The sequence below is a fragment of the Saccostrea echinata genome, unplaced genomic scaffold, assembly GCF_033153115.1.
Source record: "Saccostrea echinata isolate AGI-Se365-2 ecotype Australia unplaced genomic scaffold, CSIRO_AGI_Sech_v1 ptg000012l, whole genome shotgun sequence".
NCBI lineage: Eukaryota > Metazoa > Mollusca > Bivalvia > Ostreida > Ostreidae > Saccostrea > Saccostrea echinata.
Genome location: NW_026889761.1, coordinates 24,737,645 through 24,765,108, shown reverse-complemented (window position 1 = coordinate 24,765,108; position 27,464 = coordinate 24,737,645). Strand labels below are relative to the sequence as shown.

General features: G+C 33.2%; 2 protein-coding genes across 3 annotated transcripts; both read left to right on the top strand.

Moving 5' to 3' along the window:
- Window positions 1-8,174: 8,174 nt before the first annotated feature.
- LOC133185635 (heavy metal-binding protein HIP-like) lies at window positions 8,175-9,430 on the top strand. Its single transcript, XM_061320946.1, has 2 exons — window positions 8,175-8,295; window positions 9,039-9,430. Exons 1-2 carry the CDS (start codon window positions 8,256-8,258, stop codon window positions 9,428-9,430), a joined length of 432 nt encoding a protein of 143 aa, XP_061176930.1. The 5' UTR covers window positions 8,175-8,255.
- A 12,435-nt stretch (window positions 9,431-21,865) lies between these two features.
- LOC133186159 (heavy metal-binding protein HIP-like) lies at window positions 21,866-22,802 on the top strand. Of its 2 annotated transcripts, none has more exons than XM_061321431.1 (3): window positions 21,866-21,873; window positions 21,968-22,125; window positions 22,411-22,802. In XM_061321431.1, coding segments are annotated over exons 1-3 (552 nt in total). In that variant the 5' UTR covers window positions 21,866-21,871. The 2 variants fall into 2 exon arrangements, with proteins under 2 accessions (XP_061177415.1, XP_061177414.1); XM_061321430.1 differs by having other exon boundaries at window positions 21,968-22,128.
- The last annotated feature ends 4,662 nt before the right edge of the window (window positions 22,803-27,464 follow it).

The window sequence follows — 27,464 nt, the reverse complement described above, 5'->3', positions numbered from 1 at the left end:
TGGTTGCACTTTTTAGGTTCACGTCATACAATATGTCACTTTCCATGATTAATGACAATAATTTAGATATTAATAACCTTGTCATGTCCAATTTAATAAAGTTCTGATCAACTAAACATTATTTTCAATAAGTATTTTAAAGTCGTCAACAGCTGGGCTACAAAGGTTTCAATATTGCAGTGGAAAATCCCTAATCTGAGCCCGTGTGTCTCTACATACGTTACCTTGGAAAGGCATGACAGCGTGTGTGAATATATGGATGCCCACACCAACATCCGTATCTGGTGATTTTGGAGATCTCAACCAAAAGAAAAGTCGATGTCAACAAATAAACGATTCTGAAAGTATATGGCCTATTCCATAATCTCTCCTCACCATTTTAAAATCTTTATTTTGATTAAATCACATGTCATGTTACACTTAAGTTAAAATAATCATCAAAAAGAAAACTCTGCTATCATGTCTGTTATTTTCACACAGAATTAAAAGGCAAATGCTGCTCAACTTCTTTATTAGGTAGAAGAAAAATATTGACTAACAGTGAAAGTATGTTACAATGACAGTCTCATCACTCCATCTTTTATGGAATAACCATATTTGCTGTCATTCAAAATGACTACTCCGAAGTTGTGCTCTGAAATGGAATCCCATTTATGTCCAAAGACCTGAAACAGCGTAACATGATCTGAGTGAAATGTATCGAATTAACCGTCTTGTAATTCAGAACGAGCAATGATACCTCAAATTGAAGCCTAAAAAGCACATAAATAAGTGGGTTATAAGTTATATTATTTTCATAAAGAATAACCACCTTATGACTACTGACCTCGAATTGTACCCAATCACAAGGATATATTTTTATATGTCTGATTGGTTTTCTGAAAATGACCAAACTGGACTTCATACGAGGCACTCATGAAGTGTACAGATGTTGGAAACTCCACATTTAGGAATTTTCATGTCATTTCACATACATATATAGTTCCAGGGAATTTTTGTGAAATAATAAAGTATTTCATATAACGATAAGTTATTTTAGATCTCACAGTCTATTGCAAATGGATACTAGAGCTGATGATAATTCATTTCAATGTAATTGTTTTTCTCATCTGAGCTTACCTGAGTGTGACACCTGAGATATGGACTGCCGGCGTCCAGACTGAGACCTCACTGCTCAATGGGCGTTGAGTCCTGGGCATAGGTCTAAAATTTGCAGCCCTCCACCGACAAGAGGTGACGTCTCAATATGAGTGAAAAGTTTTCGAAGGGACGTTATACAAAACAAAACAAACAATTTTCAATTTATTAAGGCTTGAGGTCATGTGTTTTCAGTTTCTAGCCTTGACATTTGCAGGTGTACAATTTCTTGGAAAAATGTTAACCACAATCATGTCCCATTTAAATATGTATCTACACACTGTATGCTCCTTTGATGAAACAAGATTATAAACAGTCTCCATTTAAGTCATCATTTGCAAGTTCTATGGTCGAATATAATAACCTTGTCAGCATCTACAATCTATCATTAAGTCGAATTCTGATTGACGTTTTTCATACTTATTGCTAGGCCATTATTTACACATTGCACGTTCTACGAATTTTTCCGTTTTGCCGATTATGACAAGGAGCACATAGCGGGTGTGACCAATCGTCCGTTGATATTTACTCCCTCATGGCATCTGATATAACCTCTGATGTTTTAGAGGTCCGTTTTTCTCTGCTCTTAGTTTAGATTGTTTCAATAACCTTTTTAGCTTAATTACTGTTCGTTATCTCCATATTTAGTGCTCAAGCAAAATTAATGCCTAGGACATCGTCCGATGTGGTATCTGTGAAGACAGTGTAGCAGTTTGTATTCAGTGTAATCTATGTAAAGGAAACATATTTTTGTTAAGTCTAGAAAGCATGATGTGGTATCCTGAATTCGAGAAAATCCAGGATTGTGCATAACCTTATTGTAAAATCCATTCTGAAGAGCACTGTGAAACATTAAAAGATTGTGACGTTCGAGGATATTCAAATTGTGTTATTTCTGAATAATTTAATTTTGTTTGTATTCTAGCCTCTGATTGGTTAATATCCAAAAAGGAACACAAATTATTTCTGTATAACCTGGTTTGATATGGGGACCCCCCCCCCCCCGACAACCAGCTGAATCATCTGTATCCATACAATCTTCTCATTTCCAGTCCTCGGGATTCATGGAAAATTCCAGATTTAATAAATGTACCTTTAACTTAACAATAATTCGATCTTATCACATGTAAACAAACAACAAGGCTGCCGCTAGGCCTATGCATCAGTTTTTACCTCCCCTCGCTTCCCATCACTTCCGTTACTTCCGTTACTACGGTTGTATTGAACATATGTTGATCATATGTTTAACATATGTTGCTTATATGTTTTAAACTAATAAAAAGCAACGAAATTTTAATGATTTAATGATTTTAAAATTAAATTATAAGGAATGACTCTAATTCCTAAACAAACACAAGAAGCATCATTTCATAAGTTTACAAGACATAGTTAACTCAAAAAAAGCGAAGAAAGATAACATGCGATTAAAGTTATCACAACATTTAAAAATTGGTTTTTGATTGAAAATCGCAGTAAGAAGGCTTAGATGAAAAATAAGGAAAACTTGCATCAGATGTTACAAAACATAGAGAAGAATGGCACAGGGAAAATGCCATGGCTATCAAGATATCAAAATATGAAGAGAACTTCGGGAAAAACAAAAAGATACTCTTACGAAACAAGTAAATGTCATTGAGAAACTGAATTCTGACGTAAAAGAATCTTTATCCGAAATTCAAGATATTCTACAAACAAATGAAGTTTTTTAATCACTGTCTTACAAGATAAGGAGCGATGAATTTATCAAACTACCAACTAAACTCATAGTAAAGCTTCCAATTTTACCACTCAAAAAATTTCAAGAGAGAGTTTTGAATTATTGATTTGGTTCTTTATTGGCACCATCGATCAAAACGGAAGAACATGACTACACATTAAAGACGATCAGAGTTGCGTTTTTCCTTCATTTAAAACAACTGCTTGATGACCCTTAGTTTATCACCTCCATAACAGCTCTGTATGATCAAGTTTACATTGTTACTTTTCTCACCGATGAAGACATTTAGACACGTGGGATTGACAAAATCATGAAACTTTACAATACCCAGAGCAAATTTAATTTAAAAAAAAAGTCAGGACACAAACCATATGAATAGAAGTAATAAAAAGTTGAGATCTATGTATACTGATCCTGAGGCTAGAACAATTTTAAAACATAGTCTAGAATTAAAAGATACAGGAAATAATCAAATTACAAGGATGGGAACCTTACTCTGTCTGCAATACCTCCACTGACGACCTTTCGGTTACAATGCTTAGTATAAATACAGAACAATCAAATGTTGTCCGTTATTCTGATTTCCCAGACAAACAAATCATTAGGTCTGATGACAAAGGCAGACCGCTGTACTCATATACTTACATAAAATACTCAGTACATATGTGAGAACAGTAACCTGAACATATGTGTGTCTGACTTTGGGGCACAAGCTGTAGTGGTGGTTAATCAGAAGGGAAAACTCCGATTTAGGTACACTTGTCCTCCCCTAACCACCAAAGGGACATTCAATGAAGCAGTCAAGCTCAGATTCTAATAGCAAACAATAACAACAACTGTATCCACATCCTAGACCAGGATGGTTAATTCCTCCGTTATATTGATAACTGGGATCTTAGCTGGGGTTTATTTGTAGAGACAAGTGACAATTTTTTCTGGCTGATTTAGGAGGATGTGTGAAGAAAATTAAATATATGTAGTAAGAAATGAATTGGAATGCATTAAATCAATCATGTTCATGGTACATATTAAGTGCATTGCTTTTTATAACTATACATGTGATACCACTATGATAAATAAATTACACAACTCTTCTCCTAGCTTTTATAAACAAGTCTTGAAATAAAGATGTGAAAGGTTCATTCTAAAGAGCATATTTCATATGTGAATATATTGCCTCCTATTTGAAAGGTTTTAAAAAAATGTGAAACATCATAGTACTAATAAAGTCCTTTAAATCTCTATAGGATAAAGATCCCTCACTGAAACGGTAGTAAGGGCCCTGCGATATGCATGTTCAAATTTGTGGCAATTCATCTAAAGCAGGTAACGTCTCAACATGAGTTAAAAATTCTCGAATGGGGCATTAACCAACATAAAATAAATCAATCATTTCGCATTTTCACACTGTAAGGATTCAGTGTGAATAACATTTGAGGGTGTGTATACTTATATATTTACATCCCATGAATATTATCTCCTTTATTTCTTCTGAAACCAATCAATCAGTAAACGCCGCTAAGGAAACCACCTGTATAGGGCTCTAAATTCGCTCTTGAGTACATCTTGACCTATGATTTTAACAAGAGGAATAAAAAATAAATTATTTAAAAAATTGAAATAAGAAATGTTTTTCATTGAAAAGTATATTGCAAATATATAAAAAAGATATAATAAGCAGATTTTTTCATCAACTTACTTTTTTTTTTAAATGAATTTGATAATTCTACTAAAATTACGCATGTGAAGGGGGACATTTTCAACAAGCATTCTGAGAGTATTGCATTAGCAATACTAGTCCCCTACCGGCAAGTGTAATCTGGTTCCCGTTAAGAATTGAAAATGCCATAATTCCGTCAAAAATTAATGAAGCGGGATGAAATGCAAACTTGATCTATAACTAATCAAGGTAAAGCCACATACCAAAAATCAGCTCAATATCTACAAGCGTTTAGAAAAAAATTGCGGAAAACCCGTAAAAATTGAAAAGGCCGTAATTCCGTCAAAAATCAATGAAGCGGAACGAAATGCAAACTTGATCTGTAACTCATCAAGATACAATCACATATCAAAAATCAGCTCAATATCTGCAAGCGTTTAGGAAAAAAGTGCGGAAAACCAAGTGGGACAGACTGACAGACAGACAGAGGGACAGACGGACAGACGGACAGACAGACAGACAGACGGACGGACAGACTCAGAGGAAACCTATAGTCCCCTCCGGTTTCACCGGTAGGGGACTAATAATGTCAAAATAAAAGACAAATATACGGCCATAATACCTTGTACACAGAATATCTTCATTCACTACAGCGACTATTTAGGAAGAATAAAATTAACATGTAAAAGTATTTTAATGCACTTAAATGTCTCAAATAAGAGAAAACTTGGAATTTATTTCTTCTCATATTTTGAACGTAACGTCTGTCAGTCTCAATACACCGGGTACATTGTCATAAAATAGGCCATTGTTTATGCAAACTATTTTATCTTTCTTGTCTACAGATAGAAAATTTACGTATTTATCAATTAAGTGATCGCAGATTCAACAGAAAAGCACGTGTGCTTAGAAATTAACAAATCTGTAGGATGCTTCCTGTGTCTGTCATGGCAAGTGGGCATTACGTTCTATTTTAAGAATGGAGCTCGGAGATGCTTCTTCTTATACATTTGACTTAAAGGTTTTAAATATTTAAATTTTCTCCAGTGTTCTATACAAATGTGTTTACATTTCGATAGGAAGAGCTACCGAGAGAGCCCGAGAGGCCACGAACGTTTGTCTGTCAAGTGTTACGTTACACAAAGTATGTTACGTACATAAAAATATAAGTTGTCTTTATCCTAGATTTTAAACACATATCATCAAATATTGCCAACTAGTAGGTGTATTTTGGATTTTTTTTTTGAATTATAAATTTGCACACTCTGCATCACTACATAAACACCTAAAATTTGACATTTTTAACGTACCAATTGACAGACATTGCCTGAATACTATCGTAACGGTGACGGACAAAACGAATGTCTGTTCATGTTACGTGAATCAAACGGGTGCATTCAGATTTATACGTTCAATGAATTAAACCAGAAAGTATTTTTATTTAAGAATGTTAATATATCATAAGCAGAATTTGTCTATATAACTTAAACAATACAATTTTGTAGTTGTTTTCTTGCGGTTTTTAAAACGAGTCTGTCAGGGCTACGTGCATCCGTACATGTTACGATTTAGGTTTGATCTATATAAGATAATTTATTTTTTTTTTAAATTTCATTAGTATTTTCATAAATAATAATATCTTGTGTATTATAATTTCCAAGAATAAAAGATAAGCTTTGAATGATAAGTTTTAATGGCTCATTTCAAACAGGTATTGCTCAAGAAATATCGTAACATGACAGACATGGGGAAAATTTGTATTTACAAAGCGTATAGCAGAGATTTATTTTTTTAAAAATCAAATTTAAAATCTATAAGAAATCAAAATTTGAATAATGTCCATTTCTTACGGCAACATTATCTTTTTGATAAAATAATGAAAGTTTATGGTTGATTTGGCTGGCTAAGTAGAGGAGTCTGTCAGCGTTACGATCATCAGTTTGTGCATCAAAAGTAGCCTAAAAATCTTTTTTCTTCTACGTAAGAGTGAAAAAAAATTGCATTGTTTAAGGAATTGTTTAATTTTATTTTTTACAGATTATTTGTATTGCTAAGCATCAGAAATGTAGTTTAATCATATCACGTTTTATTACACGTCTGTCATGTTACGTTATATGTCTGTCATGTGTTACGTGAGACACATTTCAAACATTAATAGAATATTTATTTTTGACTTAATTATCTATCCAAACATTTTTTGTCCTATTTAGAGTCAAAACTTCAAATACACATAAAGAAATCTAAGAAAAAAAGTGTCTACAAAATTCTTTATTTGTCCTCCCAGATGTACTCAAGAGTGATTTTAGAGCCATAGATTTCTTGAGCAGCGGCTGTTCCATCGATGAAACATACAATGATGCACATTTCAATAATATAATTTTTAACATACCTAATTCTTCTTTATATGATTATTTATATAGATATTAAAATGAATGCGGATTATGCATTTTTCTGCAACATTTATTTCCGTACTAACAACCAAAGAAAGCATTTTATTGTTGCTAAATATTTTCTACTGCAAATGTATCTGAATACTAATCTGCCGTAAAAACAGTGTTATCTTATGACAAAATATTGTGATATTTGAGAAATATACATGTACTTTACATATGCTATTTTGAATAATGACCAATTGACCTTCAGTCACAAACAGCTGTTCAGTAAATATTCTATTTATCTATAACACACCAGAAAGGCTCAATGAATATTTTTTCTAAGATGAACAAACATTTTCGAATCCTTGAACTTTTAAATGTATTCGAATTTACATCCCTTTTTTTTATTTACCTCAAATTTGGTGAAAATGTACATCTCGAAAATAAATCTGAAACATTACCATATGATAAACCTCGATTGCACAATTTTATATCGATTTTGTTAATAACATCTAACTTTGCGTGCAGTGGGATTTTTAAAAGCATATTGTATCTATTTGAAAAACATATGTTACAAGCACATGCAATATTGTACCACTGGAGCAGAAATGTATTAATCGATTAATTTGTACATAACTGACATAACTCAAATCGGTTCTCTAACTTCCTTGATTTGTTACACTTTGCCCCCGTTCTTCAAATACCATTGTCAATAAATGCTTAATCATAAATTGATTTAATTTTATAGGAAAGATTCGAAAGATTCATATTTCCAAAATAAATTCATAACTTTAAGGATTCACTTCAGATAAAGAGATATGAATAGGATTTGTGTCACCTGAATAGAAATTAGCAATATTCCACGAAATTGTTAGGTTCTCAGCGGAGAGTTCTGCATTTTACTAAGACCAAACACTTTATTGATCAGAATTAGAACATAAAAACAAAGAAGAGCATCGCTGCCTTGCTACCAAAATATTTAGTTTGCTTCTGAGGACGTTCGCTTTATATTCGAACTATCAATTTGCAAAGAAAATAGTTTGCATATCAATCTTCTCATTTTACATTCTAATTACTGTGTAAATAGTATATATAGAGGAACATTTGATGAGAAAGACTGTACAATAAAAATATTTAAATCATATTCCAAATAAGTAAGTATTTTCTAGAATTTTTAGAAATCTTATATGACAATATTATTAACAATTTTTTAATAAGAAAATATTTTCTGCAAATATCTTTAGATAGGTTAGATATGCTGAAGACAACGCTCCTTTTCTTATGCATATTGCTTGAAGTGTTTACAAAAGAAACCCATCAAGACTTCATCAGTAAATTCAACCAGTACAACTCCGTATGTCAAGGAATGGGATATAAAGCAGTGAATTGTTCTGAAGAAGATAAGAGTACTTAATCACTTAGAAATTTTACTACTCTCTTTTTAGAATGTTTCACATATCAAAATGTTTAAATGTTATATTAAATATAAATTGAATGCTTTTGTTCATATCAGAAATTTTATATCAAGCTTTTTAGAAACATAATATTATACTAACAAGCGCAAAATAGAATGTAGGTAAGTTGATTTTTTAAAATTAATATTTTCAAATCATCTACCATGCGTCGAAATTTGAGAAAAGTATGTTATTAGTCCCCTACCGGTGAAACCGGAGGGGTCTATAGGTTCCCTCTGTGTCTGTCCGTCCGTCTAGCTATCTGACTGTCTGTCCGTCTGTCCCATTTGGTTTTCCGCACTTTTTTCTTACCGCTTGCAGATATTGAGTTGATTTTGGTATATGAGTGTGTCTTGATGAGTTGCATATCAAGTTTGCATTTCGTTCCGCTTCATCGATTTTGACGGGATTTAGACCTTTTCAATTTTTCCAGGGTTTTCTGCAATTTTTTTCTAAACGCTTGCAGATATTGAGCTGATTTTTTGTATGTGACTTTACCTTGATAAGTTATAGATCAAGTTTGCATTTCGTTCCGCTCCATTGATTTTTGACGGAGTTATGGCATTTTCAATTTTTAACGGAACCAGATTACACTTGCCAGTTGGGGACTTGTATTCCTAATGCAATACTCTCAGAATGCCTGTTTTTTCTGTTGTTGAATATAAAGCGTAACATATTGCATTTGTTTTGAACAGATATCATTGCTTTTCATTCACTTTTGTCTAAACGACAAGAGAATCTTGGAACGAATGTTGTTGTTGTATTTGGAAACATAATACTGAACACTGGAGATGCCTATGACGGTACAACTGGTAAATTCACAGCACCTAAAGATGGTATCTACTCATTCATGTGGACCATTCTTACACAGCCTGGAAAATATTTTAACACAGAAATTGTTAAAAATAGTAATGTCATTGGTTATAATCATGCAAACGGCGAATCAGGCAGTTCGATCTTTTCTTCTGGATCTTCATCAGCTATAATAAAAATGAAGAAGAATGATCAAGTCTGGATAAGAACACATGGTGACCATGGAAAGTTTGCTTACAAAAACTGGTCCTCCTTTTCCGGATTTAAATTGTAACAGAATTTATGTTTCAAATAAAGATATTTCAACAGTTGAATATATATATCTTCTTCATAGTCATCGTCATCTTTGGATATATTTTGATACATGTATTTTACTAGAGAAGGGCATTAATGGCAAAATAACTACTAATATCTTTAATAAATGTGATGACTCAAAATTTTCTATCGTCAACTACCCTTATTTATGTAGCAGTAAACTATCAACACATGCATTTGAAGTTGATTCGATACGCAATTGCATGTACATGTATTGCTTAAAAGAAAGCTTTAATCAAAAAGCAGAAATAAAGACCTCCTGACCTTTAAATTTATACTTTGACCAACACTACACACTATATTACAGATGTATACATATCCATAACCATTGATAGGTAAATTCTTGTTATTTGGCAAGCAAACTGCTTGTTTTCAGACGTGTTAATAAACATCAACGTTATTTTCTATTTGACCTTGACCTTCGACCCTTTTTTCAAGACTACTTATCTTATGTTCTATAAATTTTGAGACGTAAGACTTCGGTAATTAGCGTTTAAAATAGATATTTATAACCAAACGAGACCTCCGTTCAAACGATTTTCATTGCATAAACCACTCAAACTGAAAGAATGGAGGTGTACAAGGAAAGATAATCTCCCTCCCCGCTTAGAGATAAACTATTTTTTAATTCAAAAAGTTCTCTTTTTTTAAGTTTTCAAAAAATGTTTTATCCACTCTTACATACTTGATTTCTTTATTTTATTTATATACTTAATTATAAAAAATTATTTTTACTTATATTTTAGGGTATGTGAAAAAAACGAGCTTCACAGATGATTCTAATTCTCCTCAAAGCTCAAAGTAAAGCGTCATTCTAAACGTCTTAACTAGTCTTTTTATTGAACAGTGTCTGTGAATGAAATATATGGAGATAACGAACAGTATTCAAGCTCAAAAGTACTTTAAACAATACAAATTATGGAGCAGAGCAGAGCAAAAACATTAGAGGTGGGATCAGGTGCCATGGAGGAATGAGCATATCCTGCCGACCGGCCACACCCGCTGTGTGCTCCTTGTTATGATCGGGAGATAACGGAAAAATCCGTCTACAATTAAGTGTGTAAATAAGTGTGTAAATAATGGCCTCACAATTAGTATGAAAGACGTCAGTCAGCATTTGACTTAAGATAAATTGTATTTGCTGACAAGGTCATTTTATGCCAACCAATGTACTTCTACATTATAAACAGCCAGAGTCCGAGCTTGTTTTGCGTAAAATAGACATAAGACCCATATTGTGTGAAAAGGTCATTTATTCACAAAAGTACATTACTCAAATTATTGAATATTATATAATTAGCATTTAGAAAATGCATCATTTGATATGATTGAATAAATGACATAGATTCGCAAAGGTGGGGATAAATAATGTTGCCACCCATCACCTCTGCAAGAGGGGATCCCCCACCCAAGGACTCTGGCAGACATGACGAGTCAAATAAAATAAAAACTAGAATAGAATAAAATAATAATGTAGCTAAAAAGGAATTGTACAGAAAAAGCGATATGCAGAATAATTCAAGCGAAAATACCTTTCATAACTAAGTAAACATTTTCATAACTAAAGCTCAAAAAGCATTTACGAGTTTTAAACTGAGCCAACCTGTGATAAATGTACATCTACAAGTAAAACATCGTAATAATCATTTAGAGGCAATTTTGAATGCCACTTAATAGGTACACACACAAGGAAATACATTTAAGTATTTCACTGCTGGCAGGCAATGCTGTCCCAGATTACAAAGATAAACATTTCTCCACATGTTCAAAATTGCTGATGTAAACCGATATTGACCAAAGAAGAGTACAGGTACATCTACAAGTTTCTCTGCTGGCAGGCAGTGCTGACCCAGCCTTAAAACCAACATAAACATATTAAATACGTAGTACTAGTGTTAAAAATGGCAGGCAGTGCTGACCCAGCAAGCTAATTTATGGTCCCCGCTGGTGGGCAATGCTAACCCATATCCTAGGGAAAAGGATAATCAGAAATTCAAAAAATGGCTCTGTTGTATTTCAAAAATTATGCATGCAAATGTACTTTAGAAATGCATCTGATTTCCATCTTCCCATATTCTGAATGACACTTAACGGGACTCCCCTTGCTGCCGCAGACGTGGCTGCTCCTACACGAAAACTATGACCTTTATAAAATCTATTATCCAGACCTATAAATGAAACAGCTGATCCAAGAACCGAGTTGAAGAACGAACGTGAAATAGGAGATCCGCATTTAAATTGAAACAGGGGACCTTTAGTGTGATTGAATGCTTCCACGTATTTGTAAAGTGCAAAAACTGGGCAAGCCTGGTTATTGCTTTGCCTTGGGATAAAAATAGTTCTAGGGTGAAGGTCACTATGTTTATAGTGAACAAGTATTATTGACATTCCCAATAATGATGAGTTGTCCCATTCAAAGGACAGATTTTCAAATTGTAAAACGGCTGAGGACTCCGACGACGACGACTTGACAGTAATCTCGCCTACTCTTAAAAATGCGTAAAAAGCCAACAGAAACATTGCAGTTATTAGCAATTGGTTATCGCAGTTTGACACGACATATGGAATTGATGAAATCAATCTTGTTAAAATATCTTTTGTTATTGGTAGTCTGCAATCCACGGAACCCCTAATATTGTGCGCACCTTTCAAAATCTTCTTTATCAAAAAATTGTTAGTAGGGTCGATAAGACTGTTAGCCTTGTGGACAAAACTAATAGCCGACATGTGTGTTGAAATTGTGGATGGGCTATAACCTTTCAAAAACAAATAGGCTATATATTGAGTCAACATAACATGGGAAGATGGAAACGCCTGACACCCAGGAAAATAAATGTTACAAAACTGCATATAGTTTTGAATAAATCTGTTATACGATGCAACTGTGGCAGATGACAATGATGCATTTAACAGGGATGTAACTAAACTATCAAGAAGTGATCTGGAATATTGGTTGGACAAGGGGCCAACCATGGTACCAATTTGTGAGCTTTCTGAAAAAGAAAGCGAGAAAGCATATCACAAATTATGTTATATTTGCCTTTGATATGTTTAGCTCGGAAAAAGATGTTATATTTTAACGCGGCTAGGACAAAACGCCTTACCAATTTCATGACTATTTTATTCTTTGATGAAGTTTTATTGATGATATCGACAACCGCAGCATTATCCGTAAACAATAATATTCTATGGTTTTTTAAATAATGTCCCCACAATTCTAAAGCTAACACTAAAGGAAACAATTCTTTGGCAGTAATATGACAAGACATCATATCGTTTGACCACTCGCCAGTTAACCATTTGCTACCAAACACAGCTGCATATCCTCCATGCACACCTGCAGCATCAGAATATAATTTAATTGTATCTGATGAAACCCATCTATCAAATAAAAAACAGGACTTCCCGTTGAAATTATCAATGAATGTAGACCAGGCATGCAAGTCTGACATAGCTTCAGCATTGAGCGTAATGCGGTATATATGAAGGACAAGAATGACCGATTGTTAGATCTATCAATCTACGTAGGAAAGCCCTGCCTGGAATAATAACACTACAGGCAAAATTTAATAAACCAATCAATGACTGGAGCTCTTGCAAAGAAATACTGCGTTTCCTCTTAAAAGTATGCAAAAGACAAGATATTTTAGCAATTTTATCCTCTGGCAAACGTGCAGACGTTGGTAACTGAGTTTTTTCATCCTTAATAGGTACACCAATATCGTTACATAATTTCAAAAATTGATCTAACGAGTGTGCACAAACACTAGTATTTTGTTTACCCACGAAGAAGAAGTCGTCCAAAAGATGTGATATGCCTACTACCCCGAAGTTCTGTGATAAAGCCCAATGGAGTGCTGATGAGAATTTCTCAAAGAGCTGACAGGAAGATGAGCAACCCATAGGTAAACATGTGTCATAGTAATATTTACCTTCCCAAACAAAGCCAAGTAAATGATAATCATCAGGGTGAATAGGGAGTAAACGAAAAGCATCCTCAATGTCTGCTTTCGCCATAAGCGAATTAAAACCATGTGATTGTACTAAACCTATAACAGTCTCTATATTTTCGTAAAAAACGGAACAAAACTCACATGGAATTGAATCATTAACTGACTCTCCTTTAGGAAAGGACAAGTCATGTATGACACGATATTTTCCTATCTCTTTTTTAGGAACCAAACCTAATGGCGAACAGACAAAATTTGGAAATGGAGGTTGATCATAGGGATCTTTGTATCGTCCTAATCTTAGTTCCTTATTTATTTTATCACAGACAATTTCAGGGTTGTCAATAGCACTTTTATGATTTCTACATTTAAAAACTGACTGTACAGAAGGTGCTGCACCAATACAAAAGCCATTGCTACAACCGGAAACTAAAAAATCTCTGTCAATCTGATTGTACCTGTTAAGGTGATACGCCAGTCTATCACACTTCACTGGTGTTCTGAGATTTTGGGGAATTCTGTGATTTTTTCGCAGAGCCGCAGGTGTCGGTCGCGTGTTTTTTGCCACAGTGCACGCACAGATGTTTGAGTTTGCACTCTTTGAAACTACACTGCCCTGTACTGCAGAATCTCCAGCAGAAACCTTTTGGGTAGCTATTGTTTGGTCGCTGCTGGATCTTATCCTGAAAGGGGGTTTTGACGCGCTTTGAATTTGAGGAGAGGCTGTAAATTCCAGATTTGTTCTGGCTTGTTGCCACCCGCCACAACTCATCATGTATAACCGACCACTCAAACTTATGAACTTGACGAAGTTTTCTAAATTCTTCATCGTAGAATTTCGCTGCCTGGAAACCATAGTCTAGTGATATTTTTCTAATGTTGTTTCCGTACTTAATGAGGTCTAAAGCAAGAAATGGATATTTTGTGATGTACAAAGACATGTAAATATCGAAGGCATTATTCCACTGATGGACGTTAAATGATGTTTTTATAGGGGTAGAATGGCAGTTAGTTAGAAGCTTTACGCCCGACGAAATTTCATGCACTTCGTCAGGTTGCTTGACATGTGGTAACAAGGCAGCGAAATCTACGTATACGTCATCAAAAACAGCATTCCTAAGTTTGTCACTGACATGATACGCCAAAGATAAAGCATTTTTTACAATAGAAATGTTGCTAAAATTTACAGGCATTGTTGTACTACCTTCGACGGAACTAACAGATGGTAAACTATTGCCAGCAGTGGATGTCACTGATGATGTTGATGGTACAGATTGGCTCATCGTAAGGATACCAGATCTGGCGAATTAGTGGGTGGTTGGCTAGTGACAGTTTGTGCCGTTGGATGGTCGATGCGAGGAGTTGTAAAAACAGACTGGGTGGAAGTGACAGGCTGATTAATATCAGAAGGGTTTTGAATTTTCTTAAGAAGGGCTGCTGCAATCTCGTCTGCAGAGGGTAACTGTACAGATTGTCAGGGATTGGATGCTTGTTGTTCCGGAAAACGTTGGTTAGGTTCATTGGGTGGAACTGTCTTTTTCGAAGAACGCACTCGTTTTGAACTGTTTGTGACATCTTGGTCTTGCCGCGCCACCTGCACGCGTTTTTTCCCTCTAGGCATGGTTACCTAAATTAAACAAAGTGTAGGCACAATCAAATAAAGTTTTGTTCAATTCTTAAGCATCCATTACCTATAACAATAACAAGATTATAGGTAATATTCAGAGAATAAAAGACCCGAGAACAGTGTGCTACAAGGTTATAAAAGGCTCACGACACAAAATATAAAACATTGTGGGAATGTGAGCAACCATAGATGCATTATACTTAATACATCTAACTAATTATGATGGACAAAAGCACAATGCAATTGTGCAACCACACTCACGTATGCTTCTCCTGTTGTGTATACCTGTGAGCAACCACAAAACAAGGCTCACCTATATCAGGATATTTATGCATAGTAACGTGAGAAACCAATGGAAAAAAAAAATAACACACACACACACAATTGCTAATAATTACAGTTAAGGTGTGAACACACAACAATCGTTGTGACATATAACCAAGCAGCACACAAGTCTAGGGTCAGACAATTGTTCTGAATACTGTACCATATATGAGCAACATCATTAATGTTGCACAATGTTACATAATCCTGCTAGGGTGTTCATACCCTGTATCAATATTGCTAACAACTTAAAAACATCCACGTCTATGGCAAATACCAATGGCAGATCTAATGCTCTTTGTATATTTCAGCATTCCTAATGGATTTAAATGCACACCATTACTGAGCATAAGTGATCTGCTATTTTGCCAAAAACCGCGATGGTGCCAAAAGGTAATATTTGGATTGTTTCGACATAACTGTTCAATATGTTGATTAATTTGGTAAACAATGTTGTTGAAGAGTTTCCCACAACGGCGAGAAAACCTTCGCAACAACTGACCAAGAATGATATGCTTAACGTTGTAAGCTTGAACGATAAAACAGGCGAAAGAAAATATATCGCGCGCTAATTTTGCAGGATCCGAGTCAACTCCTATATCATTGCCTCCGACCTGCAAAAAAAGCACCTGAGGTCGAAACGTCTCTAAGATATTTTAAATATAACAAGGTTTTTGCAGACATCTTTGACCCGGCCGGACAGTTCCACCCCCAATTCCTTTAAAACAAATATGAAATTGCCCAGCATCTGGTGATAAATTTTTCCATTCTCTGTGAGATATGATAAATTCGTCAAGACGACGAATGAAGGAATGACCAAAAACTAATACCCGACAGGTCATAATGAATGCAAAATAAGTATCAAGATTAAAGAACAAATGTAAAAGAATTATGGTTCGCCTATACATTTTAAATCGTCCTTGCAGCGAGCAGCCAAATCAAGGAATGCCGCGAACGACGCAGACCCCTGGAAAAACCCAGGGCGACATCCACAAAAAAAAAACAATTAAAAGCGCGCATTCCTAGGTATGCAGAATGATTCAGAGTTAACTGCGGCTGACAGCTAAAATTTACTCGCATTGAGTCATGTTTTATTTCCGGTAATTAAGTGCGCGTAAACTCTAGATGCTTAAGTTGAATAAACAATATGACAAAAATACAATAAAAAAAACTTATATATAATCTTGTTGTCATAGATTATTTTATATTGTTCATAAAATCAATTATATCGACCATAGAACTTACGAAATGACGACTTTAAACGCGACTGCTGATATTTTTGTTTCATTAACTTGTTTGTCAATAACTCATCTCGTTTTAGAAATTGTTCATACGTAGAGCATACTTTTGCATGTCGAATCAACTGAGAGATATAAAACCCGTTAGCAGGTGATGAAGGTACATTGTATATTGCTGCATAAGTAAGGGAAGCTGACGATTGAAAAGTTTTAGTCATCACTTTTATCATAAAGCTTGGTTCTTAGATTACCATTACCGTCTTTTTCTAATAAAATATCCAAATATGAAACAGATGTGTCGGAATCAGTGGTATCTTTTCTTTCAAACTCACCGGGATATGTCGTATCGACATAAGAATGGAAATAACCATTATTAATTGACAATACGTCGTCGATATATCTAAATGCCGAGTTGAAGGCCACAGCAAGTGTTTACTTCTTTTCACGTATAAGATTTTGAACAAATTCTGCTTCATATGAATACAAAAAAGGTCTACTAATAACGGGGCGCAATTGGTACCCTTAGAAATTCCAATAGATTGTTGGAAGACCTGGTCTCCAAAAACCACATACATATTTTCAATCAGAAACTCAAGCATCTTTTGATATCAACTTCAGAGTACTTGTGTGTACAATCAGGATCGCGGGTATGTTAAGGCTACACCCAGAGATATCCTACTTGCCTCTACAATATGACGTCATAGTAAGCTGTATGACGTGAAGTTTAGAAATAACGATTTCTTAATATTTATATTTAAAGTTTAACTTCAGGTCCAAGAAATGAATAGAATCATTCAAAAACATAATATAAACCAAATCTTGTCGTTTTTGGTTGGTATAAATACCTAAGTATTTATCACGGGGGTTCAATACAAAACCCATGGCGTCATAACAATTGATCAAATATTTGCCGAGTGAAAATTAAACGTGACGAGAATTCATGTAAACAAATATATAAAATGGGAGTTTTAAAGCATATACCATGAATGTCATGTGTGATTCATAAGGAATTAAAGATTAAGAATCAGGTATGCTGATATATTCTTATCATGGTTTCTGATAATGAACACAGGCAGTGCTTTGAAATCCCGATCAGCCTTTCCTCTGTCGTTCTATAACAACAAAGTTGCAAAAGTTCAACACTAAGCCGTATACTTTGAGACATAATTTTTTTTCTATCGAAAGCTTGTTGAACTTTTCACTTTTTCATTAAGGCAATTTTTCTATTTATAGACGTCACGTGATGACGTCGTAGTGGAGTGCTTCTTTTAGCCTAAGACTCAATGACGTCTATACAATAGATAATAATAGTAAATGTTTAATCCATGGCTTTTATGATTTATTTATCTTACATTTTACGAAAAAAGTCTAAATTCGCCGAAATATGATCTGGGTACTGCCTTAACATACCTGCGATGTTTTTTAACAAAATAATTTTGCAAATGACCAATGACAAGGTAAGTAAATTTACGAGTTCCATTTTTATTGAAAAAGCAGCTGTTAGTGATATCAAAAAGCCTGGACTTTAATTGATCGTTGGGAATGGTTGTATATAAAGTTGAAAAGTCGTAAGTTTTTACATTGTTGATTTTGGTTAAATTTTGTGATTTCAAATTTTCCAAAAGTTCCTTGGAATTTTTAAGTATCCACATCTGATTTACACCACTTTTCGAATATATTGTTGCACATTACTCCTGAAGTTTCTTCTTTACTACTGTTAATATTTTAGTGAGGAGTAAAGAACGACAATGACTTAACATATGTTAAACAACTTAGTCAACTCTAAGAAAAAAAGATTGGAGAAAGAGAAAATACGAATACAAGAAACGATTATCTCAACATGTGAAGAAACTATTTCTGATTTAAAATCCCAGTTACTGAAGATAGATGGAAAATACGAAAAACTCATAAAAGATGTTACAAATCATGGAGAAGAATGGCACAGAGAAATTGACATTTTTATCATAGAAACAACGGGTGAAATTCGGGAAATGAGAAACAAACACAGAGATACCCTGCTGAAACATTTAAACATAATTGAGAGATTGGCTTCTCATGTCAGACAATCTTTGCCTGAAATTGAAGAAATTCTACAGTTAAATGAAGTTTTATCACCGTAATCTATCAGTACAAGACATGGCTACACAGCGAAGGCATCCGAAATTGTCTCCTCTCCAGTCAAATCACGGCACGATGCACCGCTACCTTAGAAACTGAGTATGATCAACTACATGTATACTTAGTCACTTGTGCTAGCGATGAAAATCTCCTCACACTTGGGAATGGCAAAATCATAAAACTGTACAACCTCCAGGGCAAACTACTAAAGTCAATCCAAGCAAAGTCAGGAAACACACCATGTGGCATAGCAGTGACAAGGAGTGGAGATGTAGTTTATACTGATCCTAAGCAAGAACTTTAAATGTTGTAAAGAATGTAGAGATAAACGATGAGGAAAAAGATCAAACAAAAGTAGTCCGTTACTGTAATTTTGCAGAAAAACAAAGCATTCAGTTTGATGATCAGGGAAAGCCTTTGTATTCAAATAAAGGCCTTAAGTTCATATGTGAGAACAAAAACCTGGACATCTGTGTGTCTGACCATGGAACCAAAGCTATAGTCGTGGGTAATCAGGAAGGAAAACTCTGATTTAGATACACTGGTCATCCTTCTACCAAAGCAGCATTCAATCCAATGGCCATCACTACAGATAGTCAAGCACAGATTCTAATAGCAGACTATACAAATAGTCTTATCCACATCCTGGACAAAGATGGACAGTTCCTTTCTTTTATTGATACCTGTGATTTTGCCATTCCATTGGGTTTATTTGTAGACAGCAGAGACAATATCTTTGTTGCTGAGTTTTTTGGTCAAGAGAAAAATAATTAAATACATGATGTTTTGAAGCAGATTTATAAGTAGCTATGAGTGTATTACACTGTATAATGTTATTTGTTATACTTCTATGATTAATTTGAAACAGAAGTTTGAAGGATCAGTTCTAACTTTGCATTCTAAAAGCGAGAGTACGGCTGCAAAACGTGTGTTGTTTTTTTTTTTCATTCATATTCACCCAATTTGTCATAAGGAAATAAGGTATAAAGTTGATGTCAACACAAATATTTTCTCCTCACACAAAATTAACATAATTAGAACTGCCGGAAATTCTAGGTCGTAAAAATTGTAGCAATCTTAGAATCAGTTTATTTGTACCACCTGAATCCTAAATGGCACGTGCCTACAGTTTACAATTATAATGGAATACGGGGTAAATGCAATTCTCAAAAGCAAAATAGCAGAATTTTTCCGATAAATTATTAATCATGAACATTTTAATTTGCTTTCAGACGAATTCAGAATTAAAAGTGCAGATGGTGACGTTTTTGTGCATTGGGGCCCGAGAAGGGAAAACCACCAAATCATACGTTATTACAGCAAAACGTCAAACAAAATATATATTTTCAGGACAGTTTCACTAAAATTTGTTCTTAAAATGGCAATAATATTTATATGTTACAGGTGTATTTTTATGTTGAGTTTACAGTGATTTTTTTCCTTAAAAACGATGGAGAAATGAGAAATGATAATATGTATTAATAAACCTGTCGAGTAGAACAAAATTTAAATAGTGCACCATTTTATAGAGGACCTGGTCACCAAAGATTATATGCACATAGATGTTTTCAATGAACAACTCCATCATCCTTTTTATATGAGTATTTATGTGTTAAATCAGAATGTATTTTTACAGAGTTATTTTGTTCATGACCAACCACAAGATAAAAATGATGATGAATATCATTTATTATTACATGTAGATGATTGCATTGGATACCGCATTGGATACAAGAATGGGTTTAACAGTCATAAATTTATATATCTTTAATATTTACTCGCACTGTAAGGACACAGTCTTAATAACATTTGAGGGTATGTATACTTATATATTAACATCCAATGAATATTATCTCCTTTATTTCTTATATAAAGCAATCGATCAGTAAAAGCCGCCAAAAAAAAAAAACGACCTGTATAGATTTCTTGAGCAGTAGCTGTTCTATCGATGAAACATACAATGATGTACATTTTAATGATATAATTTTTAACATACTCAATTCTACTTTACATGTTTATTTTTACAGATATAAATATAAACGCGGATTATGCATTTTTTCTGCAACATTTATTCCCGTACTAATAACTAAAGAAAGCATTTTATTGTTGTTACATATTCTCTACTGCAAATGTATCTAAATACTAATCGGCCTTAAAGACAATGTTATCGTATGACAAATATGATATTTGAGAAATGTACATGTACTGTACAAATGCTATTTTGAATAATGGCCCATTGACTTTCAATCATGAATAGCTGTTCAGTAAATAGTCTATTTATATACAACACACCTGGAAATCTCAATAAATATTTTTATGTCAGATGAGCAAACATTTTCGAATCCTTGCGCTGTTAAATATATTTGATTTTACCTCTCATTTTATCATTTACGTCAGATATAGTTTAAATGTTATGAACGTATTGTTTACCTCGAAAATAAATCTTACACATCACTATATGATAAACCTCAATTGTATGCACAACTTTTATATCAGTTTTGTTAATAACATTGAACTGTGCATGTAGTGGGAATTTGAAAGCATATTATATTTATTTGAAAACATATGTTCCCAGCACATACAATGTTGTACCAGTGGAGCAGAAATGTATAAATCGATTTAATTGTACATTTCTGATTCAAATGACATAACTCAAATTGGTTCTCTAATTTTCTTGCTGTGTTATACTTTGCCCCTTATCTTCAAATACCATTGTCAATAAATGCTTAATCATAAATTAATTAAGATTGATATCAAAGATTCATATTTCAAAAATAAGTTCATTACTTTAAGCATTAACATCAGATAAAAAGGTAAGAATAGGAATTTTGTCGCCTGAATAGAAATCATCAATATTCCACGAAATTGTTAGAGTTATGCATTTTACTAAGATCAAGCACTTTATTGATCAGAATTAGAACATAAAACTATCTAAAAGCTTCGACTCGTGCTACCAGAATATTCAGTTTGCTTCTGAGGATGTTCGCTTTATATTCGAGCCTTCAATTTGCAAAGAAAATAGTTTACATATCAATCTTCTCATATTACATTCTAATTACTGTGTTAATAGTATATATAGCGGAACATTTGATGAAAAAGACAATACTGTGAATAACGATAAAAAATTAAATCATATTCCAAATATGTAAGTATTTTCTAGAATATTTAGAAATCTTATATGAAAATATTATTATCAGTTTTTAAATAAGAGAATATTTTATGCAAATATTTTTCAATAGGTTAAATATGTTGAAAACAACGCTTCTCCTTTTATGCATATTGGTTGAAGTGTGTACAAAAGGAACCCATCAAGACTTCATCAGTAAATTCAACAAGTACAACTCCGTATGTCAAGGAATAGGATATAAAACAATGAACTGTTCTGGAACAGAAAAAAGTAGTTAATTACTTATAAATTTTACTATTCTCTTCCTAGAATGTTTAACATAAAAAAATGTATGAATCTTATATTAAATATTCATTTAGTGTTTTCGTTCATATCAGAAACTTTTTGATCTATAATATTATATTAACAAGTGTAAAACGGAATGTAGGTAAGATTATATCTGATATCTGATCAATAATTCCAAAAAATTTGCCATGCGTACGAAATTTAAAAAAAATGTACGTTAATTTTTAGTTTTGAGTATAAAACGTAACATATTACATTTTCTTTGAACAGATATCATTGCTTTTAATACACTTTTGTCTAAACGACAAGAGAATCTTGGAAAGAGTTCCGTTGTTGTATTTGGAAACATAATACTAAACACTGGAAATGCCTATGACGGTATCACAGGTAAATTTACAGCACCTGAGCATGGTATCTACTCATTCTCGTGGACCATTCTTACAACAACTGGAAAGTATTTTCACACAGAAATTGTCCTCAATGGTAACATTATTGGTTATAATCATGTGGACGGTACCACAGGCAGTTCTCACTATTCTTCCGGATCTTCATCAGCTATAATAAAAATGAAGAAGAATGATAAAGTCTGGATAAGAACACATGGTGACCATGGAAAGTTTGCTTACGAAAACTGGTCGTCCTTTTCCGGATTTAAATTGTAAATTAATGTTTCAAATAAAGATACTTCAACAGTTGATTATATGTATCTTCTTCATAGTCATTTTTACCTTTGGATATATTTGGATATTTCATTAGAGAAGGACATTAATAGGAAACTAACTACTATGATAAATGTGATAACTTCAAATTTTCTTTTCTAAAGTATCATTATTTATGCACCAGTATACTTTTAAGGGGACCTGGACACAATTGCATTCTTTACATTTTAAATTTCTGTATGTTTATTTAAAAAATAATTTCAGTTTAATGAATTGAACTTACATGAATATTCTTAGAATTCAGTGACAACAACATCTGTGTTTGTAAATAAGGCATGATATTGTTATTGGTAATGTTAACATTTTACCGGGCCCCAAGACTATAAACTGAGAGTAGACTTATAAGTCAAAATTTCAAACCAATATAACTTTGAAATTATTTTGATAATGAAACAAAATATTTATCATATATTTCAATTTAAATGTTATATAGAATTGCAAATTTTTAAGCAAATACATTAAATAAAAATCAAGATATTAAAAATCAAAATTTTGACTTACGTCTATTCTCAGTTTATGGTCTTTGGGCCGGATGTGATCATTTTTTTCTCTGTACACATCACTGAGCGCTATCTAACAATACTAGTGAGCTGGTTTTGCTTTCTCAACTTTCTGCTCTAAGTTTTCTGCATGCCTTATACTTCTAATATCTTTTTTTATTAATACACAGTAAAATTTCTACTTTTCTTAAGTATTAAGGATAAAGTACCAAGGTACTATGTGTCAATCAAATGCGTCCCGAAATTCTTAGCTTTAATAATCGCTAGATAAAAAGTATTTAAACACGCTTTTATTATATTTTAGCATGAAATACTCTAGCAAGATACAAGTCATAATAATTAATGTAAATTTTAGAAAAAATTAACTTCAAATCTGTGTGTTCAATTCCCATTAACACCTGCATTTGGAGTTTTCGATACGCAAGTGCATGTACATTTATTGCTTGAAAGAAAAGCTTTTACAAACTAGCAGAGATACCGATCTCGTGACCTTTAAATTTGAACTTTGACCTATACTATACACTATAGTACAAATATACATATTTTCTTTGACCTTTGATAGGTAAATTCTTGCTATTTGGCAAGCAAACTGCTTGTCTTCAGGCATGTTGATACACATCAGCGTTATTTTCAATTCGACCTTGATCTTTGACCTTTTTTCAAGACTAATTATTTTATGTTTTATAAATTTTGAGACATAAGGCTTTGGGAACTAGCCTTTATTTATATTAACGAAACAAGACCTCCATTCAAAAGATTTTCATCACATGAACCAAGCAAACTGAACGAATGGATACGTACAAAGGAGGACAACCCCCCTTACAGCTTAGAGAAAAAGTAATTTTCAATTCAAAAGTTCATAATGTTTTTTTAATAAATTTTTTCAAAAACTTCTTGTCAATACCGTCTCTTACACATTTGATTTAATCATTTTATTTATTTACTTAATGATAAAAAATTATTTTCAGTTATGTTTTAAGGTAAGTAAAAAAAGAAAAAAAAGAGAAAAATTTGAGCTTCACAGATGATAGATTAAACGCGTCAACCACTACACTAAAAGTCTTTTTATCACCCAACAGTGTGTAATTTAGATAAACGAGTTTGTTTTTAATATAATGTATTTATCATATCATTGACATTATCATTATATAATATATAATAAACTCTATTCAACTTTATGTAAATATTGAAAGTTTCAGTTTGATTTCAATCACAAGAAATACTTTTCACATGATTTAAGCAGATGGTAAAAATCAACATGATAAAAAGCTAATAGCATGTTAATTGACTAAAATAGACTAACAATCTGAAATGGTTTTTAAGGTTAACCTAATATGTCAGCTTGTAACTTCCAGGTCAGAGGACATTCTTTCATCCAGAATTTTCTCCAATCAATTGCACACAAAATCAACAGAATACATATGACCAAATCATTTTTCAAAAAAATAAACACCAGAAAGAAGACACTTAGATAATGTTTTTAAGGGAAGGTTAACATTAAGGTTGACCTTGGAGTGACCTCCAAAGCATTCAAAGAGTGCCTGGATCACCCGAACAGACTGAAAGGTTCCTGTACAGTTCGAATAAAAATATTTATTTACGATTTTCCTCATTCGCATGTTCTGTGATACACCTAACAACCTGCATGAATATTGTTTTCAAGAAAAAAAGCACTTTATCTAAAAGCATATTAAAGTATATAAAAACATCAAGTACTGAAACAGTTCTATATTCTGTAAAAGAGCTATATATCTAAAAGCTTGTGATTTTCGAATATTCTTCATATATTTTGAAAGAGTACTTTCCATGATAAGTGGTAAGAACGAAATAATCTTGCACAGTACAATTCAAACATTAGCCTACCTATTGTACACTGCCTTACCTAATCCACACTTGCATCTAACATATTACAAAATATATTATTAATTGAAGGGTATGGGGGGTGTATATTTGGAGCCGCCCCGTCTGTGGATTAAATAAAAGACTATGAATTTAATCAAACTATTACACTTATACTAAAGGATTAACATACAAATAGTAAATTTTAATTAATCCATTGAAATTAATCAAGGTCAAACATCTTACAAGTATAACAGACATGGATTTAAACTTAGTCACCTGTTTTCTATTGCATAAAGAATAATAATAAAGATAAAAGGGGAAATAAAACATATTCATAAAAAAAGTTGCATGAGGATACATGTGAAAATTCTTATAAAACAGATAATAAAACAGGAAGATTTTTAACGTTTTATCTTAAATATTGAAAGAATATAAAGGAAAGTGAAAGTATTTTTTTCTTAGGATTTATGTGTTTATATAAAAACAATAACTTACTTAACATATGGTAAACAAATTATACTGTATTACAAAAAATAAAGCAAGACTACAACTCCAAAATGAATCCCCGATCAAGTTGCCAGGACATCCTCCGATGTGATCTTTGTGAAGATAATGTGGCACAGATGTCCTGTAGTTTTTGTCTAGTGAATCTGTGTAAACTTTGTGTAGGAGAACACATTTCTGATATCTCTAGAAAACATGATGTGATGCCCCTGTATCTAAAGAAATCCAAGATTGTGTACCCTCATTGTAAAACCCATTTTAAAGAGCCGTGTGAAGCACACTGTGAAGACTGTAACATTCCGGTATGTCTAAATTAAAAGTGTTACATCTGAGAAACATAAGAGGAATCTCTTTACAAGTTTAAAAGACTAAGTGAACTCTAAGAAAAAAAATTGGAAAAGGAGAAAATATGATTACAAAAATAGTTATCTCAACATGTAAGGAAACTGTTTCTGATTTAAAATCCCAGCTGTCAGTGAGCATAGAATGAAATTACGAAAAACTCAATAAAAAATCGTGCAACCCATGGAGAAGAATGGTACAGAGAAATTGGCATTTCTATCATGAAACAAAGAATAAAATTCGGGAAATGAGAAACAAACATAGAGACACTGTTAAAACATTTAAATATAAAAGAGAAATTGACTTTTCATCTCAAACAATCATTGAAATTGAGAAAATTCTACAGTCAAATGAAGAATCAAATTCTCTGTCTTATGAGATAAAGTCGGGGGAATTTTAAAAACGCTACAAAAGATGAATGTCAAGGTTCCAGGTTTTACCCCTCTAAAACTTGAAGGAGAATTTTTACAATTGTGTTGGTTCTTAAAACCGTTATCTTTCAGAACAGAACATGGCTACAAAGCAAGGATATGCGAAACTGCCTCCTCTCCAGTAAAATCACTGCTTGATGCACCAAAGCTGATCATTACTTTCAAAACTGAGTATGATAAACTATTCTCTGTCACTTGTGTTAGCGATGAAAATCTACTCACACTTGGGAATGGCAAAATCGTGAAATTGTACAACCTCCAGGGCAAACTACTAAAAGTCAGGGGACACATCATGCGGAACAGCAGTGACAAGGAGTCGAGATCTTGCTTATACTGATCCTAAAGCAAGAACTTTAAATGTTGTAAGGAATAAAGAGATAAATAAAGGGATCAGACTACAGGGATGGATACCTTATCATGTCTGCAGTACCTCCTCTGAAGACCTCCTGGTTACTATGCTCAATGAGGAAAAAGAACAAACACAAATAGTCCGTTACTATGATCTTGCAGAAAAAATAAAGCTTTCAATTTTTAATGATCAGGGAAAGCCTTTGTATTCAAATGTATGTCTTAAGTTCATATGTAAGAACAAAAATCTGGACATCTGTGTATTTGATCATGGAGCCAAAGCTATAGTGGTGGTTAATCACACAGGGAAAGTCCAATTTAGATACACCGGTCATCCTTCTACTACCAAAGACACTTTTAATCCAGTGAACATCACTACGGTCAGTAAGGCTCAAATTCTGATAGCAGACTGTACAAATAAACTTATTTGAGCTCGAATACTGTTCGTTATCTCCATATTCCATTCACATCCTATACAAGGATGCACAGTTCCTTTCTTATATTAATACCATCGATTTTGCCATTCCATTGGGTTTATGTGTAGACAGCAGAGACAATTTCTTTGTTGCTGAGTTTTCTGAAATTGAAAACATAATGTTTTAAAGCACATTTATCAAAAAATATGAGTGTATTACATT

Bases quoted from the DNA above. Each gene is read 5' to 3' on its own strand.
- LOC133185635 (XM_061320946.1), top strand. From the start codon at position 8,256: ATGGGATATAAAGCAGTGAATTGTTCTGAAGAAGATAAGA. The intron at 8,296-9,038 runs GTACTTAATCAC...TGTTTTGAACAG, and splicing joins TTGTTCTGAAGAAGATAAGA to ATATCATTGCTTTTCATTCA.
- LOC133186159 (XM_061321430.1), top strand. The intron at 22,129-22,410 runs GTTAATTACTTA...TTCTTTGAACAG, and splicing joins TTCTGGAACAGAAAAAAGTA to ATATCATTGCTTTTAATACA.